Source organism: Coregonus lavaretus (assembly GCF_964263955.1).
Source record: "Coregonus lavaretus genome assembly, chromosome: 11".
NCBI lineage: Eukaryota > Metazoa > Chordata > Actinopteri > Salmoniformes > Salmonidae > Coregonus > Coregonus lavaretus.
The window spans coordinates 33,822,783-33,844,139 of NC_139998.1; the positions used below are offsets into that span (position 1 = coordinate 33,822,783).

Consider the following 21,357-nt stretch of genomic DNA (forward strand, 5'->3'; position numbering starts at 1 on the left):
AATATCCCGTGCAAACCTTTTCTCTGTAGGTCCACAATCCACACTGTAACCCCCCAGCGCGCTGCATGAGCTTTTAAACCAAAGCAGAGACTGCAGTTCCCATGTAGCCATGCGGGTGGCGCAGTGACACCAAGATCAACGCCCCCACACCTCCATTCGTCTCTGTTCCGCTGCTTCTTCGAGGAAACGCGCATGGTACAAGGACTCACTGTTTCATGCGGAGAGGGATCTTCAATGGTCCGAATGCATCCAAAGAACTTCAATGGACTGAACCTTTTGTTCGCTGTTCAGGTTTTGAACTCTGCCATCTAGAACCAGATCTCTAGGCTATTTGGCTTAAATTATGTAAATCGAAATGAGATATCTGTGCAGGAATTGTTTTGCTCCATGGGCAGAAAATTGCATCAAATTCCCTCAATGTATAATTTCCTTCCTTTATTTTCATTGTCAATTTGCATGCATGTAGAAGATGGGGAGGGACTGGCATTGAATATAGTATTAATCCTTACTGTGTGTTTAATTGTTTTCAATGGACAAATCTGTGTTTACAATCAGAGTAGGAGAAACTGGTCCCAAGGAATTTCCCTAAGGCTTGGGTATTATCCTCAGTCAGGAGAACCAGAGCCCAGGGAGGAGCCATGTCTGTGTAGTAGGACTGAGGACGCATAGTAGTAATTATGGTTGTCCTACTTCTGCTGTACAGCCACTGCACTGCATGAAGCTGTTGCATGCACAACTCACTCAGCTTTAATGCCAATTACTAGGGCTTCAGTGAAATGATTAAACCAAGGCCAGATTAATTAGAAATCCACACTCTAATCACATTTCATACAGCCCTGGAGGATTCAGTGATTAGGCTAAATTTCTTTGAGGACCAGAGCATCCAACAAACATATTCCTTTACAATTATGAAAATGCATTTTCCATGCAAATTTTTAACATACTTGTTATGAGTGGTCATGACAAGGGTAATGATATATCTGGTTTAGGCGACAGCTAGTCTTGCTGGGGTCTGACACATATCAAAAGAGACATTACAGACAAAAATACTTTACAATTTACATACATTTATTACAATTTACATACATTTAAACTCCTGCAGATGGTGTTTCAATGGTCAAGAATGTAACAATGATCAATGCCTTACCTGTAGGGAGCTCAGAAATGAGTGCACACCTTGGTGTAATAATGTTGGTTTCCATTGAGTGAGAGGCTACAGGCTGCAACTTATAGGTGGGCTTTAGTCCATGACTCTGTCTGGACTGAGCTGCCCTGGCTTTGGGGCACAGCATCTCAATATGATCCTCTGGCTAGCAGTGAAAATTGTGAATTCCCTCAGTTACTGAGAAATATGTCTGTTAAATCATTGCATCCACGACCTGGCAGTCTCACACTTCCTCTTGTCTCCTCATGCCATACTGTATGTTTTCCTCTCAAGGCCACTGGGGAGCTTATTACTGCACACCCTCATTGAGAATAAAGTAGGGAGACTACACTGGCTCTGACAATGACTATGACACTCAATACAGAATATCAGGTATATCTCACTGGTCATTCCCAAAGCCAACACCTCCTTTGGCCGCCATTCCTTCCAGTTCTCTGCTGGTAATGACTGGAACGAATTGCAAAAATCTCTGAAGCTGGAGACTCTTATCTCCCTCACTAACTTTAAGCATCAGTTGTCAGAGCACCTTACCGATCACTGCACCTGTACACAGCCCATCTGAAATTAGCCCACCCAACTACCTCATCCCTATATTGTTATTTATTTTGCTCTTTTGCACCCCAGTATCTCTATTTGCACATAATCTCTTGCACATCTAGCATTCCAGTGTTAATACTAATTGTAATTATTTTGCACTATAGCCTATTTATTGCCTTACCTCCATAACTTGCTACATTTGCACACACTGTATATATATTTTCTGTTGTATTTTTTGACTTTATGTTTTTTTACCCCATATGTAACTCTGTGTTGTTGTTTTTATCGCACTGCTTCTTCTACTAATCTCACTGCAACTCCCCTCCATGTCTCCGACCACTACTTTGTATCCTTTTCTCTCTCGCTCTCCTCCAACACTACTCACTCTGCCCCTACACAGATGGTAATGCGCCGTCACAACCTTCGCTCTCTCTCTCCCGCTACTCTCTCCTCTTCCATCCTATCATCTCTTCCCTCTGCTCAATCCTTCTCCCTCCAATCTCCTGATTCTGCCTCCTCAACCCTCCTCTCTTCCCTTTCTGCATCCTTTGACTCTCTATGTCCCCTATCCTCCCGGCCGGCTCGGTCCTCCCCTCCAGCTCCGTGGCTTGATGACTCATTTCGAGCTCACAGAACAGAGCTCCGGGCAGCTGAGCGGAAATGGAAGAAAACTAGACTCCCTGCGGACCTGGCATCTTTTCACTCCCTCCTCTCTACATTTTCTTCATCTGTTTCTGCTGCTAAGGCCACTTTCTACCACTCTAAATTCCAAGCATCTGCCTCTAACCCTAGGAAGCTCTTTGCCACATTCTCCTCCCTGCTGAATTCTCCCCCCCCCCCCCTCTCTGTGGATGACTTCGTCAACCATTTTGAAAAGAAGGTTGACGACATCCGATCCTCGTTTGTTAAGTCAAATGACACTACTGGTCCTGCTCACACTGCCCTACCCTATGCTTTGACTTCTTTCTCCCCTCTCTCTCCAGATAAAATATTGCGACTTGTGACGACAGGCCGCCCAACAACCTGCCCGTTTGACCCTATCCCCTCCTCTCTTCTCCAGACCATCTCCGGTGACCTTCTCCCTTACCTCACCTCGCTGATCAACTCATCCTTGACCGCTGGCTATGTCCCTTCCGTCTTCAAGAGAGCGAGAGTTGCACCCCTTCTCAAAAAACCAACACTCGATCCCTCTGATGTCAACAACTACAGACCAGTATCCCTTCTTTCTTTTCTCTCCAAAACTATTGAGCGTGCCGTCTTTATCCAATTCTCTTGCTATCTCTCTCAGAATGACCTTCTTGATCCAAACCAGTCAGGTTTCAAGACTGGTCATTCAACTGAGACTGCTCTTCTCTGTGTCACGGAGGCTCTCCGCAATGCTAAAGCTAACTCTCTCTCCTCTGCTCTTGTCCTTCTAGACCTGTCTGCTGCCTTTGATACTGTGAACCATCAGATCCTCCTCTCCACCCTCTCCGAGCTGGGCATCTCCGGCGCGGCTCACTCTTGGATTGCGTCCTACCTGACCGGTCACTCCTACCAAGTGGCGTGGCGAGAAGCTGTCTCCGCACCACGTGCTCTCACCACTGGTGTCCCCCAGGGCTCAGTTCTAGGCCCTCTCCTATTCTCCCTATACACCAAGTCACTTGGCTCTGTCATATCCTCACATGGCATCTCCTATCATTGCTACGCTGACGACACACAACTAATCTTCTCCTTTCCCCCTTCTGATAACCAGGTGCCGAATCGCATCTCTGCATGTCTGGCAGACATATCAGTATGGATGACGGATCACCACCTCAAGCTGAATCTTGGCAAGACGGAGCTGCTCTTCCTCCCGGGGAAGGACTGCCTGTTCCATGATCTCGCCATCACGGTTGACAACTCCGTTGTGTCCTCCTCCCAGAGTACGAAGAGCCTTGGCGTGACCCTGGACAACACCCTGTCGTTCTCCGCTAACATCAAGGCGGTGACCCGATCCTGTAGGTTCATGCACTACAACATTCAGAGAGTACGACCCTGCCTTACACAGGAAGCGGCACAGGTCCTAATCCAGGCACTTGTCATCTCCCGTCTAGATTACTGCAACTCGCTGTTGGCTGGGCTCCCTGCCTGTGCCATTAAACCCCTACAACTCATCCAGAATGCCGCAGCCCGTCTGGTGTTCAACCTTCCCAAGTTCTCTCACGTCACCCCGCTCCTCCGCACACTCCACTGGCTTCCAGTTGAAGCTCGCATCTGCTACAAGACCATGGTGCTTGCCTACGGAGCTGTGAGGGGAACGGCACCTCCGTACCTTCAGGCTCTGATCAGTCCCTACACCCAAACGAGGGCATTTCGTTCATCCACCTCTGGCCTGCTGGCTCCCCTACCTCTGCGGAAGCATAGTTCCCGCTCAGCCCAGTCAAAACTGTTCGCTGCTCTGGCACCCCAATGGTGGAACAAGCTCCCTCACGACGCCAGGACAGCGGAGTCACTCACCACCTTCCGGAGACATTTGAAACCCCACCTCTTTAAGGAATACCTGGGAAAGGATAAAGTAATCCTTCTACCCCCCCCTTACCCCAACCCAAACCCAAAAAAACCCAAAAAAACATTGTAAAGGGGTGATCCCACTGGCTATAAGGTGAATGCACCTATTTGTAAGTCGCTCTGGATAAGAGCGTCTGCTAAATGACGTAAATGTAAATGCTTTGCTTTGTCTTGGCCAGGTCGCAGTTGTTAATGAGAACTTGTTCTCAACTGGCTTACCTGGTTAAATAAAGGTGAAATAAAAATAAATAAAAAAATAACAAAAAACCCTCTGAAACATCAGTGTAATGTATCATATTTCGCATGTAACACCCACCAACCAGGATGGCTCATGAGAACATGTTTAGTGCAACAGACATCATTAAAATGTCACAAAGGCTCAATAACCCATAACTTTTTATGGAAAGTCAGCTAACATAATCTAAAATTAGTGGTTAGCTAATATGATCTGCAACTGACAGTCAGCCAATACCATCTGAACAGTCATCATCTGAATCTTGGCACAGGCCCATCCTCCATCAGATCCGGTGCTGACAGGCCGGTTTGGGAATATTGAAAGTCTTTATTCAGCAGCGATGTCTCCGTTTATTTCCTCTGCAGGTCTTTTCACCATGCAATAGTCTCTCTTCACGTTTATTGGCAAGACAGAGACAGATAGATCATCATTCTGAGATGAGAGCTGTCACCATGCATAGAGGATTAACATTTTACATTTTAGTCATTTAGCAGACGCTCTTATCCAGAGCGACTTACAGTTAGTGAATACATATTTTTTTTATACTGCCCCCCCGTGGGAAACGAACCCACAACCCTGGCGTTGCAAACGCCATGCTCTATCAACTGAGCTACATCCCTGCCGGCCATTCCCTCCCCTACCCTGGACGACGCTGGGCCAATTGTGCGCCACCCATGAGTCTCCCGGTCGCGGCCGGCTGCGACAGAGCCTGGATTCGAACCAGGATCTCTAGTGGCACAGTTAGCACTGCGATGCAGTGCCTTAGACCACTGCGCCACTCAGAAGGAAGCGTTGACCTTAAGACAATAGCACTGGCGTTCTTTTCCTTCACCCTTCTCAATTTTTTTTGTTATCACTCTTGTTTTCTCTACTCAAGAAAGGTTTTGTCCCGTTCATGAATATAGATTGATTGATGCACAAACAGGGAATAGCAATTGTTCATATAAATATTAAAACCGTCTCTGACTGAATGTTGTTTTCAATTGTGGTTCCCATCTCTGCTGCTCATGTATCTCTTTTCTTTCTTTCTTTCTTCCTCTACTAATTTGCGATTTTAACGAGCAAATAAACACTTAAACAAACTTTCAAAAGAGTGTGTGTTGTTCCACGGTGCACTGTTGTGTGTAGGCGGGAATCTCCCCAAATACTTTTAAATCCCTCTCTTATTATTATACTGTCTAGTTTACAGGCTTTCTCCCTCTGGTAGCTTAGAAGATTTGAGGCAAGAGAGTGGGGGGAAAAAGGCTCTCCATCAACAGTGGGATTGCTATTAGCTGATTACACCAAAATGTGTGTGTGTGTGTGTGTGTGTTGTTAAGAGATATCTGTTTAGGAGAGACAGGGAGAGCGTGCCTCTTGATCTAAAAATGGACACCGTTTTCTTTTTCTTGGTGTGTGTTTATATAGAATAGAAAGACCATATTGTCCAAACTAGTATCACATTCATCAATCATTATCGCATTTTCTTGTGAGTGATTTACAAGTTTAGTGACTCATATGGGTTTACTGTTAACTGAAATCTGTCATCCACATAGAGACCTTGGAAAGAAGAGTGTCCCTGAAATAGGAAATATGGGGCCTGAGAGAACATACACGCAGTGACATTAATGCATAGTGAGCTAAAATGGAAATTGGGATCTTTAGGATGATTTAGCAGTTGGTGTTTGAGAGATCGGGGGGGAAAAACTGCAAAAAGGGAAGGAAAATGTGTCTGGAAAAGAGAAAAGAGGGAAAAGACAAGAGGAAACGCAAAAACAATCTCTGACATCTGACCCAAGATGGAGGAAAGTGTACAATGTATGATTACCACAATGTATCTAGCTTACTCCCTGAGACATCATGACATCATGCAATAAACTATGAGATTGCCCCCAACAATGTGCAGCCCTAACTGCACACACCACGTGTCTTAGCTCTGCATTAGTTACATGTCTGCAAGTGGCTAACTGCAATACTGTGATGTAGCACTATCGCTCTTAGCAATGCCAATGTTGCCTTCACTGTTATAACACAGGACTGTTTCAGACAAATGTGGTTTTTAATCTGACCTTTGTGTGGTGATCAAATAGATTTGGATCATAGGAATTCAGTAATGCTTATGCAGGGTTCTCCCCAAAGAATGTGAGAGGCGCTGCAGACTGGCTGCACCACTATGCACCATTATGCAAAAAATGAGGCCAGTAGCATACCACCCTGCATCCCACTGCTGGCTTGCCTCTGAAGATAAGCAGGGATGGTCCTGGTCAGTCCCTGGATGGGAGACCAGATGCTGCTGGAAGTGGTGATGGAGGGTCAGTAAGAGGCACTCTTTCCTCTGGTCTAAAAAAATATCCCAGGGCAGTGATTGGGGACATTGCCCTGTGTAGGGTGCTGTCTTTTGGATGGTATGTTAAATGGGTGTCCTGACATTCTGTGGTCCCGAAAGATCCCATATAACTTATTTTAAGAGTAGGGGTGTTAACCCTGTTGTCCAGGCTAAATTCCCAATCTGACCCTCATACCATCATGGCCACCTAATCATCCCCAGCTTCCAATCGGCTCATTCCTCTCCCCTGTAACTGTTCCCCAGGCCGATGCTGTAAATAAAAATTTGTTCTCAGTCATCTTACCTGGTAAAATATAATATTAAAGTACTTTTTTTCTTTATTTGTTATCATATACAGTAAGGCCATTTTTTTTGTCTAGATTGCTGGAAATGGCAGTTACAGTTGTTAGAAGATGCCAAAACCATGTTATGTTGCCTCCATTTCAGACAAGATGAAAATCATGGGTTGCTGGCTAATGTCAGCTCAACTGATCTTCTAGCATGTAGAGACAAATGCCTACTTTGTGGATCGAAACCAATCACATAATGAGAAAACAAAAACAAAGTAGTGCCACTCAAAACACACACACACACATACACACACATGCATGTTTGTTTAATCAATGGATTTGGAGTGACTATAACCGTTTTCTCTCTCCTACTGCTTACACATGGCATCCTCTGAGTCATTCATATTTCAGCACTCATTACAAGGGTGAGCATTGTGTCACCATCTTATGAATGTTTTACTGGTGCACTTGACGTTAGTAGAGTTAGTATTATATTTGTAACATTGATTAACATTATGTACATGATGGGTATCTCAACATCATATTGTACTCTCAACAATCATTCATATACTGTAGGTGTAGTAATTAACAACATGCATCAGTATAATCCTCAAATGTCATGTCACTTTTTTTCCTGCTTCACTTGTTTGACCTGAGCATCTGCTGTAGGAACACACAACCCATAGGACATTGTGAGTCCAACTCCCAACCACTCAACCACATGGCAGCCACCAGCATGACAGGACAAAAGATACATACAGTACACTCTTAGAAAAAAGGGTTCCAAAAGGGTTCTGCAGCTGTCCCCATAGGATAACCCTTTTTGGTTCCAGGTAGAACTATTTTGGGTTCCATGTAGATCCCTCTGTGGAAAGGGTTCTACCTGGACCAAAAAGGGTTCTTCAAAGGGTTCTCCTATGGGGACAGCCGAAGAACCCTTTTTTGTTCTAGATAGCACCTTTTTTTCTAAGAGTGTACTGTATAGCCTCTGCATTTGACCATTCTACAATATGCATAACACTGAGCTGTTGTTATTGGGATTGTTGCAGTGATGATGGGATGGGACAAATGTGGTCTCTGTATGACACATAATATTGTTCTTAAACCATTTGAAAAAAGGGTTATTTCTGCACTGTCTTGGTCTTCATTTTGTTGCATATTTGCAATGGTATGCCATAGATAGAAACACCTTTGGAGATATTTCTCTATTTCTGGTGGCAGGCTGCGAGGCTCGTGTTAATATTTCATTTCAGCTCCACTTCTACAGTGTGTTGGCAGAACTGTTGAATTATGTAATGGATTGGGGATGGGAAAATCCCATTTTGGAGCCTGTGTTTAGTGTATATGTTGTTTATGTGTCCATATCTAGGTATACAGTGCTGTGACCCAGGTCTTTCAAAATACTGATAGGGAGGGGGAGGTGGGATGTTGCGTGGGGGCGTATACCCCTTTTCTCTTGTTTCATCAGATTCCTTCTTTTTATTGATGATAATCATCTCACTTGCCCTTTTCAAACAAAGCATAACATAAATGTACTGCTCTACGAAACACGTTAAAAGACTGTTCTCTTCCCATAGTGCTCAGGAGTCAATATGAACATAAACAAGAGGTAATAAACCATTCCATTCAAAGTATTTTCACTACCTGTAATCTCACACTAACATTGCTCCTGCACAAACACACTCACTCACGCAAGCACACACACACACACAACCTCCTACTCAAGGTTGTCACGGTTTCGGCCGAGGCTGCTCCTCCTCCTTGTTCGGGCAGGCTTCGGCGGTCGTCGTCTCCGGAGTACTAGCTGCCACCGTTCTATGTTTCGATGTTCGTTTGGTTTGGTCTGTTTGTACACCTGTTCTTTGTTAGTGTTGATTATGTGCCCTATAAGTTCTCTTAGGTTTTGTCATGTGTTGTGTGTAATTGTTTCGTGTCAGCTAGGCGTCAGTTTGTTCTCTCTCGTTCTGTTTCTGGTTTTGAGAGAGTGTCCGCACTGTGTGTGCAGTTTGGGTTACGCACTGTTCCCTGTGTGCGTATTGTTTCGCTTGCCCTCCGGCTGGGATTTTGCCGTGAGTCTTTTGTATTTGTTTGATCCTCACTAAAGACTGTTGAAGAGCCTCTGTAGTCCTGCGCTTGATTTCTGCACCACATCTACGCTCAGCCCTTGACAGAATTACACACCATTATGGAATCAGCAGGTGCCGCCTCATCTGTCGAGGCAATCGAGGAGCGCCTTCGCGAACAGGATCAAAAGATCAGCTGGATTGGGAACTCTCTCGAGGGGGTGGTGGAGACCCTCCGTAGATGGGAGATCAGCGGGGCTCCCACGCATCCACCCATCGCACCATCGCCATCAGCCAGTCCGCCTGTTCAACTTCCGGAACCCAGTGGGATTCGGCTCTCGCTCCCGAGGGCGTATGATGGCACCGCTGCCGGGTGTCAGGGTTTCCTTCTACAAGTCGAACTTTACCTAGCCACTGTACACCCGGTGCCCTCGGGATACTAGAGCGTTTCCGCCCTAATCTCCTGTCTCACCGGCAAGGCGTTGGAATGGGCCAACGCCGAATGGAGGAGGATAGACGCCGCTACTATCACATATGCAGAATTCTCCCGCCGCTTCCGGACTGTGTTCGACCATCCACCAGAGGGGAAAGCGGCGGGGGAGCGTCTGTTCTACCTCCGGCAGGGGATGAGGAGTGCCCAAGATTTTGCACTGGAGTTCCGGACTCTAGCGGCTGATGCAGGGTGGAATGAGCGGGCCCTCATAGACCACTTTCGCTGCAGCCTCAGGGAGGACGTCCGTAGAGAGTTGGCCTGCAGGGACACTACTCTCACCTTTGACCAAATGGTGGACATGGCAATTCGCCTAGACACCCTGCTGGCCACCCGCAGACGCCCTGGGGGGGGGGGGGTTGCCCATTCCACCCTCCAGCATCTCCGAGTCGAGTCCCATGGAGCTCGGGGGGGCTGGCGCTAAAGAACGGAGGAGAGGGAGTTCGAGGGGGGCCGTCCCCTGCACCAACTGTGGCCGTGGAGGACACACTGCGGCCAGGTGCTGGGGAGGGTCTCCTGAGGGACGAGACAGCAGGCCACGCGCTGGGGAGTCCTTCCTGGTGAGTAGGCGCCCCACTTACCCAGAGCTCTCTGTCGTGCACATAACCATACCTGTTTGTTTTTTACAGGTTGCACCTCGTTCCCAGCATAAGGCGCTAGTAGATTCAGGCGCGGCTGGGAATTTTGTAGATCGTAAGTTTTGTAAAGAGTTAGGGATTCCTCTCCTTCCTGTTAAAGATCCCTTCCCTGTGCATGCCCTAGATAGCCGTCCGTTAGGATCGGGGTTGATTAGGGAGGTCACAGCGCCACTTAGGATGGAGACGCAGGGGGGTCATGAGGAGACGATTCAGCTATATCTGATTGACTCTCCTGCGTATCCGGTGGTGCTGGGGCTTCCCTGGTTGATTACACATGATCCCACTATTTCGTGGCGAGAGAGGGCTCTTAAGGGGTGGTCTGCCCAGTGTGGGGGGCGATGTCTGGGTGTTTCCGTGGGGGCGACCTCGGTGGAGAGTCCAAACCAAGTGCCCGCATTGCACATTCCCCCCGAGTTTGAGGATCTGGCAGTCGTGTTTAGCAAGGCGAGGGCGGCGCGATTGCCACCTCATAGATAGGGGGATTGTGCGATAGATCTCCAGGCAGGAGCTGCGCTCCCGCGGAGCCATGTGTATCCGTTGTCGCAAGAGGAGAAGAGAGCTATGGAGACATACATAGCTGAGTCTCTGAGACAGGGATACATACGGCCCTCCACTTCCCCTGCGTCCTCGAGCTTCTTTTTTGTGAAGAAGAAAGATGGAGGTTTGCGCCCGTGTATTGATTACCGTGGTCTCAATCAGATTACTGTAAAATACAGTTATCCACTCCCTCTGATTGCGACTATGACGGAGTCATTACACGGGGCAAGGTTCTTCACAAAATTGGACCTCAGGAGCGCCTACAACTTGGTGCGCATTAGGGAGGGCGATGAATGGAAGACAGCATTTAGTACCACCTCGGGTCATTACGAGTATCTCGTCATGCCATACGGTTTAATGAATGCTCCGTCAGTCTTCCAATCCTTTGTAGATGAGATTTTCCGGGACATGCAGGGACAGGGGGTGGTCGTGTATATAGACGATATTCTGGTGTACAGTTCTACCCGAGCCGAGCATGTAGCCCTGGTGCGCCGAGTATTGAGGAGACTGTTGGAGCACGACCTGTATGTCAAGGCAGAGAAATGTCTGTTTTTCCAGGAGTCGGTCTCCTTTTTGGGTTATCAGTTGTCTGCGTCAGGGGTGAAGATGGAGGTTGACCGTGTGTCAGCCGTGCGTAATTTGCAAACCCCAACCACAGTTAAAGAGGTGCAGCAGTTCTTGGGCTTTGCGAATTACTACCGGAGGTTTATCCGGGGTTTTGGACAGGTGGCAGCTCCCATCACGTCCCTTCTGAAGGGGGGTCTGGTGCGCTTGCGGTGGTCAGTTGAAGCGGACAGGGCTTTTGGGAGACTGAAGGACCTGTTTACTTCGGCGCCGGTGCTGGCGCACCCGGATCCCGCTTTACCATTCCAAGTGGAGGTGGACGCGTCAGAAGCCGGTATCGGAGCCGTTCTCTCGCAACGGTCCGGCACGCCACCTAAACTCCGCCCCTGTGCCTTTTACTCGAAAAAGCTCAGTCCGGCGGAGCGAAATTATGACGTAGGGGACAGGGAGCTGTTAGCCGTGGTACAGGCCCTAAAGGTGTGGAGGCATTGGCTTGAAGGGGCTCAACACCCTTTTCTCATTTTGACTGACCACCATAATCTGGAATACATTCGGGCAGCTAGGAGACTAAATCCTCGCCAGGCAGACGCCAGGTTTGTGTTTAAGATCACTTACATTCCTGGGTCCCAGAACGGAAAGGCAGACGCCCTGTCTCGGCAGTATGACACAGAGGAGAGGTCCGTTGAGCCCACTCCCATACTACCGAAGTCTTGTTTGGTGGCACCGGTGGTGTGGGAGGTCGATGCTGAAATTGAGCGGGCGTTACGTACCGACCCTAGTCCTCCCCAGTGTCCGGTGGGTCGGACGTACGTTCCGCTCGAGGTTCGGGATCGACTCATTTATTGGGCTCACACGTCACCCTCCTCTGGCCATCCAGGTATTGGTCGGACAGTGCACTGCCTTAGCACGAAGTACTGGTGACCAACGTTAGCCAGGGATGTGAGGGTTTATGTTTCCTCCTGCTCGGTGTGTGCCCAGTGTAAGGCGCCTAGACATTTGCCCAGTGGTAAGTTACAACCCCTGCCCGTTCCACAACGACCCTGGTCGCACCTCTCGGTGGATTTTGTTACAGACCTTCCCCCCTCACAGGGGAATACCACCATTCTGGTCGTTGTGGACCGGTTCTCGAAGGCCTGTCGTCTCCTTCCCATGCCGGGTCTCCCTACTGCCCTACAGACCGCTGAGGCACTATTCACCCACGTCTTCCGGCATTACGGGGTACCCGAGGATATAGTGTCTGATCGAGGCCCCCAAATTACCTCCAGAGTCTGGAGAGCTTTTATGGAGCGCTTGGGGGTTTCGGTTAGCCTTACCTCGGGGTACCACCCGGAGAGCAATGGTCAGGTCGAACATGTGAACCAGGATGTGGGTAGGTTTCTGAGGTCATATTGCCAGGGCCGGCCGGAGGAGTGGGCGAGGTATGTTCCCTGGGCCGAGATGGCACAGAACTCTCTCCGCCACTCCTCCACCAAACTAACTCCGTTCCAGTGTGTTTTAGGATACCAGCCGGCTCTGGCACCTTGGCATCAGAGCCAGATCGAGGCCCCTGCGGTGGATGAGTGGGTGCGGCGCTCGGAGGAGACGTGGAACGCTGCTCACGTCCATCTGCAGCGGGCCATCCGTCAACAGAAGACGAGTGCCGATCTCCACCGCAGTGAGGGACCGGTGTACGCACCGGGAGATCGGGTCTGGCTCTCGACCAGAAACCTGCCCCTCCGCCTGCCCTGCCGGAAGCTGGGTCGGCGGTTTGTGGGGCCTTTTAAAGTCCTGAGGAGGTTGAACGAGGTGTGTTACAGGTTACAATTGCCTATTGATTACAAGAATATTAACCCCTCGTTCCATGTGTCTCTCCTCAGGCCGGTGGTAGCTGGTCCACTCCAGGACTTTGAGATAGAGGAGACTCCTCCGCCCCCGCTGGACATCGAGGGGGCTCCGGCGTACACTGTTCGGTCCATCCTGGATTCGAGACGCCGGATGGGGGGGCTCCAATATCTCGTGGAGTGGGAGGGGTACGGCCCGGAGGAGCGGTGCTGGGTGCCGAGGAGGGACATCTTAGACCCGTCTCTTCTGACCGAGTTCCATCGTGGTCATCCTACGCGCCCTGCTCCGCGTCCGCCTGGTCGTCCTCGAGGCCGGGGTCGGCGCACGGCTGGGGCCGCGCGTCTAGGGGGGGGTACTGTCACGGTTTCGGCCGAGGCTGCTCCTCCTCCTTGTTCGGGCAGGCTTCGGCGGTCGTCGTCTACGGAGTACTAGCTGCCACCGTTCTATGTTTCGATGTTCGTTTGGTTTGGTCTTTTTGTACACCTGTTCTTTGTTAGTGTTGATTATGTGCCCTATAAGTTCTCTTAGGTTTTGTCATGTGTTGTGTGTAATTGTTTCGTGTCAGCTAGGCGTCAGTTTGTTCTCTCTCGTTCTGTTTCTGGTTTTGAGAGAGTGTCCGCACTGTGTGCGCAGTTTGGGTTACGCACTGTTCCCTGTGTGCGTATTGTTTCGCTTGCCCTCCGGCTGGGATTTTGCCGTGAGTCTTTTGTATTTGTTTGATCCTCACTAAAGACTGTTGAAGAGCCTCTGTAGTCCTGCGCTTGATTTCTGCACCACATCTACGCTCAGCCCTTGACAAAGGTGCTCAATATAGTGTTGCCTATACTGCATGTGGCTCTCACAATAACAGTACACAATTTTACAAGTGTAATTTGTTGATTTTATTTTTAAACAATATATTATTTGAAAATACATTCGGTTTTAGGACAACTGAAATGAAAGTAAATAAGTTAATCTCCTACATACAGTACATTACTACTCCTCAACTGTGACAAACATCTGATGTCAACAGGCTCCTGTATATGACTACGAGAATAACTGGCCCCCAATATACACTGAGTATACAAAACATTAAGGACACCTACTCTTTCCATGACATAGACTGACCATGTGAATCCAGGTGAAAGCTACGATCCCTTATTGATGTCACTTGTTAAATCCACTTCAATCAGTGTAGCTGAAGGGGAGGAGACAGGTTAAAGAAGGATTTTTAAGCCTTGAGACAATTGAGACATGGATTGTGTATGTGTGCCATTCAGAGGGTGAATGGGCAAGACAAAATATTTAAGTGCCTTTGAACGGGGTATGGTGGTAGGTGCCAGGCGCACCGGTTTGTGTCAAGAACTGCAACGCTGCTGAGTTTTTCACGCTCAACAGTTTCCCTTGTGTATCAAGAATGGTCCACCTCCCAAAGGACATCCAGCCAACTTGACACAACTGTGGGAAGCATTGGAGTCAACATGGGCCAGCATCCATAGGAACGCTTTTGACACCTTGTAGAATCCATGCCCCAACTCAATATTAAAAAGGTGCTCCTAATGTTTGGTATACTCTGTGTATGTTAGAGGCTTTTAAAAATGTTTTACTTTTTATCACTCTGATCAATTAGATTATTCTTATAACCATGATGAGGTATGGCGATCTCTCCATCAAGGAGCAGTCTCCAATAAAAATAAATAACTCTGATTCTAAAAAGGTGGAAAAATAGGTCAACCAAGGAACAAATATACATTGTTAATCATTACTAATTAACAACAACTCAATGATTGTTGGTCCACGTGATACACAGACCATTGATTGGTCTTTCAGTGCTTGCTCACATTGACCATGAGAATCATTTGTACCTAGTAGAATTTCAATTTACACTACAGCATTACAGTAAGTGCAGTACATTAATGTACATTAACGTGCAAGGCTACATATCTTACAGTTCAGTGTGATCGTTGATGCATTGTGGCTAATCTACATCTTTGCCAACAGGTTACTGACCAGCCTCTGTAGGTCCTGAGTGCGCATGCGTGTGGTCTCCAGTACCTCCTCATGGTTGGCCTTCTCCTGGCTGTCATAGTCTATGACCACCTTGTTGGTGATGAGAGACAGACCGAAGACACGAAGACCACAGTGACGAGCCACCACCACCTCAGGGACTGTACTCATACCTACAGAGCACAGAGAGGGTGAGAAAGAAGACAAGCATTGGAGTTCTGTAGAAGAAATGGACGTCTATTGAAAGATTTCAAGGCATTGATGAAGCCCAATGAACCATACTAACCCACAGCATCTGCGCCTAGTTTCTGAAGAGCTCTGCACTCTGCGATGGTCTCAAAGGTGGGACCTGCCAGCATGCAGTACACGCCTTGCTGGATGAAGGAGGAACAGCCCTGCTCCACAGCAGTCTCTTTGGCCAGTCTAGAAAGGTCTTTGTCATAGGCGTCCGACATGCAGGGAAAACGCACTCCAAACCTGAAGAGATACATAAAGTCCTGTGTCATATCAGAGGCCCTCAATGTCAGGTAAAGGCTCAAGTACAATCCAAGGAGTCCACAAGGATAATACCCATGCCCTTTACTGTAATAAAATGCCAGTAATCAGGCTCCTCAGTGTATGGGGAAATGGTGGAGGAAACCGCTGGGGATCCTGTTTACTCAGCAGAGCGAGGAGCCCATGCTCCTCAAACAGAGGGAACATGCAACATGACCCTTCCTTCCAAAGATCAAAAGACTGCTATTCTAACCAGGAGTGATGGAAGGCTCACCTTTCATCGTTGTGACCACACAGTGGGTTCTGGCCTGCAAAGCCTGGCATGTTGATGTGATCCTTGATCAGCATGATGTCACCCACTTTAAAGTTGGGGTTCAGCCCCCCAGCAGCATTAGTGACAATCAGGGTCTCCACCCCCAGCAGGAAGAACACTCGCACCGGGTATGTCACCTAGAAAGAGAGAGGAACTAGAGCTAAGAGATCACTTGCTCAGTGCTGACATTTTTCAGCAGCAAGACTGCACTGTTTTCCTTATTACTAGGTGACTAGACTATAATCATTTTCACTATAATCACTATAATTATTTTCACAAAAGAAAGTAAATAAAACCTTTTTCAGTCATAATGCGTAGTGCGTACAGTTTTTGTACTTATTATAGATCCCCATTAGCTGCTGCCAAGTCAGCAGGTACTCTTCCTGGGGTCCAGCAACATTAAGGCAGTTTTACACAATTTAAAATATTACATGACATTACATTTAATTACACTTTACCCAATACACAGGCCACTACTCCACTATCACATATTTACAATCCAACATCCATGTGTCCATGTGTCCATCTGTCCATGTGTCCATGTGTCCATGTGTCCATGTGTCCGTGTGTCCATGTGTAGAGTGCGTGTCTTATCATGTGTATGTGTAGGTCAGGGTGCAGATCATATTGTGTCCAAAGATTTACGATGAAAATTCAACTCACACTGTCAAAGGTTAACCAGAATTGCCTGCTATGCTAATTTCACAGAGGTTAAAAGCTAACTAAAGACACTAACAGTGTTTATTCTAGCATTATGGGACTTCTTTTCTTCATAAAAGTGCACACTGGTGAAGTATTATTGAGTATCCTAACTACTCATTTGAAAGAATATAGTAGCTGCATTTACAAAATAGGTGTCAGGTTTACCATGGGATATACAAGCATTTCAATACACTTCCACAACATTCATTAAATATGAATCCAATGTAATGAGGATATGGTTGGTGGAGAGAGTTGAGCTCACCGTGGCAATGTTATAGCCTTCGTAGAAGTGGAAGCGGCCCTGCATGCAGACACACTGCTTCCCCTGCAGATCCCCAAAAACCAGCTGACTGGCATGTCCTTGTACTGCAGTGGTGCAACAAGAAAGACAGGAGGCGCATTTTTATAGAATTGCTGAATGTAAATATTTCAGTCAGGTCCCAAGGACAGGAAGCAGCAGCCAGCATTGGGTGACGGTCTGGTTCTGGGTCACAGTGAAGGACTGGTGTTCTTACTTCAACTTTCAAAACATTGACGTAAACATTTCTTATCTAACATTAAATTATGAAATGCATAAGTTATCAATGATCATTATAACTTATATTGAGCTTTGGTCAAGTGGTCACTAAGCATAACACTGTAAGATAGTATGTCATGTCTACTGGATGATGTAATGATGCATGTACAAACTGAAGACAGCATGATGCTGTACAGTTTCAGGTGGGACAGTACAGGATAAGGATATTGTCTGACCTGTGCTGTTGGGGAAGCATGGGATGTCCTTGTAGGGAAACACAGTCTTGTTGTCCAGCAGGTCAGCCAGGCCACCCAGGCCAGAGCCACAGATGATGGCTACTTTAGGCCTCTGCTCAGTGTGGGACAGCAACCAATCAGCTGTTTCCCTGTAATCCTCATATTTGTAACTGAGGGAAGAAACAGATAGTAAATTCATGCTATTCAATAAGATATAATAATAATAATATATGCCATTTAGCAGACGCTTCTATCCAAAGCGACTTACATTCATGCGTGCATATATTTTTACAAATGGTTGGTCCTGGGAATCGAACCCACAATCCTGCCGTTAATCTAAATCATCAAAGATCATCTGTGTTTCAGCAGAGATAGGCTACTATACACCTTTCATCTGAACACAACCAATGGGAAAATTTGTTAGTTGACGATGCCCAACCTGTCAATTACAGAAGGGTGATCTTCAAAAGTATCTTTGCAACTCCTACAGCTGGTAACAACATAATCACAGACACAACACACCCCGTAACCCCTCTCTTGGTACTGTGTGTGTGTGTGTGTGTGTGTGTGTGTGTGTGTGTGTGTGTGTGTATGTGTGTGAGTGAGTGAGTGAGTGAGTGAGTGAGTGAGTGAGTGAGTGAGTGAGTGAGTGAGTGAGTGAGTGAGTGAGTGAGTGGGGGAGTGAGAAAGCGAGAGAGAGTTTTATCTAATTGAATTAATTTGAATTGTGAGTTCAACTAAATGTAATGAACTTCTACACATTCAAACTCTACAAGCGCATCGACTTCATTTGAGACACATCACTGTTGTTGGCAAACTCATCGGGTGAATGACTGCAAGTCCTCTCATTTCAAAGCAGGCCTACACAGCTTTTATAAGTTACCATAAACCCAATTAGATCACTTGACTAGAGGTCACTCTAACAAACATTAGTTGCAGAAGGCAGTTTGAGTTCTGTTGGTTTAAAAAAAGTTTTTATCATCCTCATGTTCGATGTTAGCAATAAATCTCCAGTCACCATAAACTTTCATATCAGCAGGTCATGTTTTATGGGTTGCATATGCTTCATAATAAAGCTGGTTTTAAAACGGGAAATAGTGGTAATTCAACCTTCTGCTCGCTGTAGTAAAATGGTGGGCGCTACAAGTGAAAGAAGCAGCCGGATTGGATGATTCAGTGGCAGCGCTGTGCGTACAGCACGGAGCTGTCCGTGGTGCTGCTGGCTGCTGCGGGATCAGCGCTTTCCATTCAGGATGGTCCACAGAGCCGCGCAACTACGCACTCCCACTGAACCAGGCGCTCAATGAACACCCACAATGGCCACTCATTTTGTATTTATTGGCAGACAAAGGCGGGTCCCTTTCCTTTCAAATGAGCTGGCAAAAGCTAGGGCTGCTTTCAATGCTTGAATGCATTTTGCATAGGATTTGCATGAAAAGGAAGCATGTCTCTTTAAGTGCTGCCAACGCTAACGTGTACCTATGAGGATGTAGGCAGCCTAGTCGCTAAAATTATAGTGAGATAAAAAGCTTAAATATTGTTCAATATTATGAACCGAATTTTGTCAGTGGGACCAGAACATTAATATGTTACTGTGCGCTTCCAACCCTCGACACAGACAAATTGTTTAGTATCCGCAGCTAAATTATTATAGGCTCTACTGTGTAGCCTATCAGGAGGACAACCGTTCACTCCGTTTTACTCCGATATACACTGATATATTATCTTACCTGCATTGGTTTGAGGATGAAATGTTCATTGCTGATGACGAGGTAAAGCTACAGCAGAAATGGTTTGTTCGTCAGCTACAGCGTTTAGCGACACACGGTAATCGTAGAACAAGGTCAGTGATGGGAGAGTGGCGTGACGGAGGAGGAGTCGTTGGATTTGCGGTTCATTTGAAAGGGCTCGTTGTTCTAATCCAATTGTCTAACAGACTGGGCCGCGCTCACTAACCCAAGCAATAAACCTTGAGGAATGACACTGACAGCGGACCAGCGGTTGACAACATAGGGAACTGAAAGACTCCTATGACTAAAGCAGAACAAATAATGAGTAACTCCACATTAAAGCTTCACCACAAAACAATGATTTACTGATAGTGAAGGTGCATGAAGGGGAACTTTTGATTTGTCTAGGCTACCTGAAACCATGCTCCCACACTGGAAATCCCCATGTTAATAGTTCTGTTAACACTCAGAGCAGAGACCCGAATCAGTCAACTACAATTTTGTTGATGTGTTGTGCTGGGGGAAAATCACCAAAAATGGAAATATGCCCACTCTTTTGAATGTCTCCATGTGCTCAAAGAGCCTGCTCTGACTCATGTGAAATGCAAAAAGACCCGTCATTTCTGTAATTTCAGTGTGGTTAGATGCAGTGGTGGAAAAAGTATTCAAGTGTCATACTTCAGTAAAAGTAAACATACCTTAACAGAAATCTGACTCAAGTAAAAGTGAAAGTTACCCAGTAAAACACTACTTGAGTAAAAGTCTAAAAGTATCTGGTTTTAAATGTACTTAAGTACAGTGGTAGAAAAAGTACTCAATTGTCATACAGTGGGGGAAAAAAGTATTTAGTCAGCCACCAATTGTGCAAGTTCTCCCACTTAAAAAGATGAGAGAGGCCTGTAATTTTCATCATAGGTACACGTCAACTATGACAGACAAAATTATTTTAAAAAATCCAGAAAATCACATTGTAGGATTTTTAATGAATTTATTTGCAAATTATGGTGGAAAATAAGTATTTGGTCAATAACAAACGTTTCTCAATACTTTGTTATATACCCTTTGTTGGCAATGACACAGGTCAAACGTTTTCTGTAAGTCTTCACAAGGTTTTCACACACTGTTGCTGGTATTTTGGCCCATTCCTCCATGCAGATCTCCTCTAGAGCAGTGATGTTTTGGGGCTGTTGCTGGGCAACACAGACTTTCAACTCCCTCCAAAGATTTTCTATGGGGTTGAGATCTGGAGACTGGCTAGGCCACTCCAGGACCTTGAAATGCTTCTTACGAAGCCACTCCTTCGTTGCCCGGGCGGTGTGTTTGGGATCATTGTCATGCTGAAAGACCCAGCCACGTTTCATCTTCAATGCCCTTGCTGATGGAAGGAGGTTTTCACTCAAAATCTCACGATACATGGCCCCATTCATTTTTTCCTTTACACGGATCAGTCGTCCTGGTCCCTTTGCAGAAAAACAGCCCCAAAGCATGATGTTTCCAGAGGAGCCTCTTAAAGAAGAAGTTACAGGTCTGTGAGAGCCAGAAATCTTGCTTGTTTGTAGGTGACCAAATACTTATTTTCCACCATAATTTGCAAATAAATTCATTTAAAATCCTACAATGTGATTTTCTGGATTTTTTTTTCTCAATTTGTCTGTCATAGTTGACGTGTACATATAATGAAAATTACAGGCCTCGCTCATCTTTTTAAGTGGGAGAACATGGACAATTGGTGGCTGACTAAATACTTTTTTTTTCAAATTTCTTATATTAAGCAAACCAGATGGCACGATTTTCGTATTATTTTTAATTACGGACAGACAGGGGCACACTCCAACACTCAGACATCATTTACAAACACAGTATTTGTGTTTCCTGAGTCCACCTGACCAGAGGCAGTAGGGATGACAAAGCGTTATATTGATAGGTGCCATAAATCTGTCCTGCTTGAGCATTCTTTAGGTGTCAGGGAAAATGTATGGAGTAAAAAGTACATTATTTTCTTTAGGAATGTAGTGGAGTAAAAGTAAAAGTTGTCAAAAATATAAATAGTAAAGTAAAGTACAGATACCCGCAAAAAACGACTTAAGTAGTACTTAAAATTATTTTTACTTAAGTACTTTACACCACTGGTTAGATGTCAGGTTTTGGTTTAATTTTGCTTTGTTGTGTAGGCCTACATTGAGAAAGAGTGCAACTGGCAGGCT

The 21,357-nt window shown here is 46.3% G+C and overlaps 1 protein-coding gene across 1 annotated transcript; it reads right to left on the minus strand.

Moving 5' to 3' along the window:
- Nucleotides 1–14,115: 14,115 nt before the first annotated feature.
- Nucleotides 14,116–19,240, minus strand: pnp6 (purine nucleoside phosphorylase 6). The gene is made up of 6 exons (XM_084171906.1): nt 19,154–19,240; nt 17,424–17,593; nt 16,933–17,036; nt 15,930–16,105; nt 15,447–15,637; nt 14,116–15,333 (listed from the first exon to the last, which is right to left on the minus strand). Exons 1-6 carry the CDS (start codon nt 19,180–19,182, stop codon nt 15,137–15,139), a joined length of 867 nt encoding a protein of 288 aa, XP_084028032.1. The 5' UTR covers nt 19,183–19,240; the 3' UTR covers nt 14,116–15,136.
- Between the last annotated feature and the right edge of the window lie 2,117 nt (nt 19,241–21,357).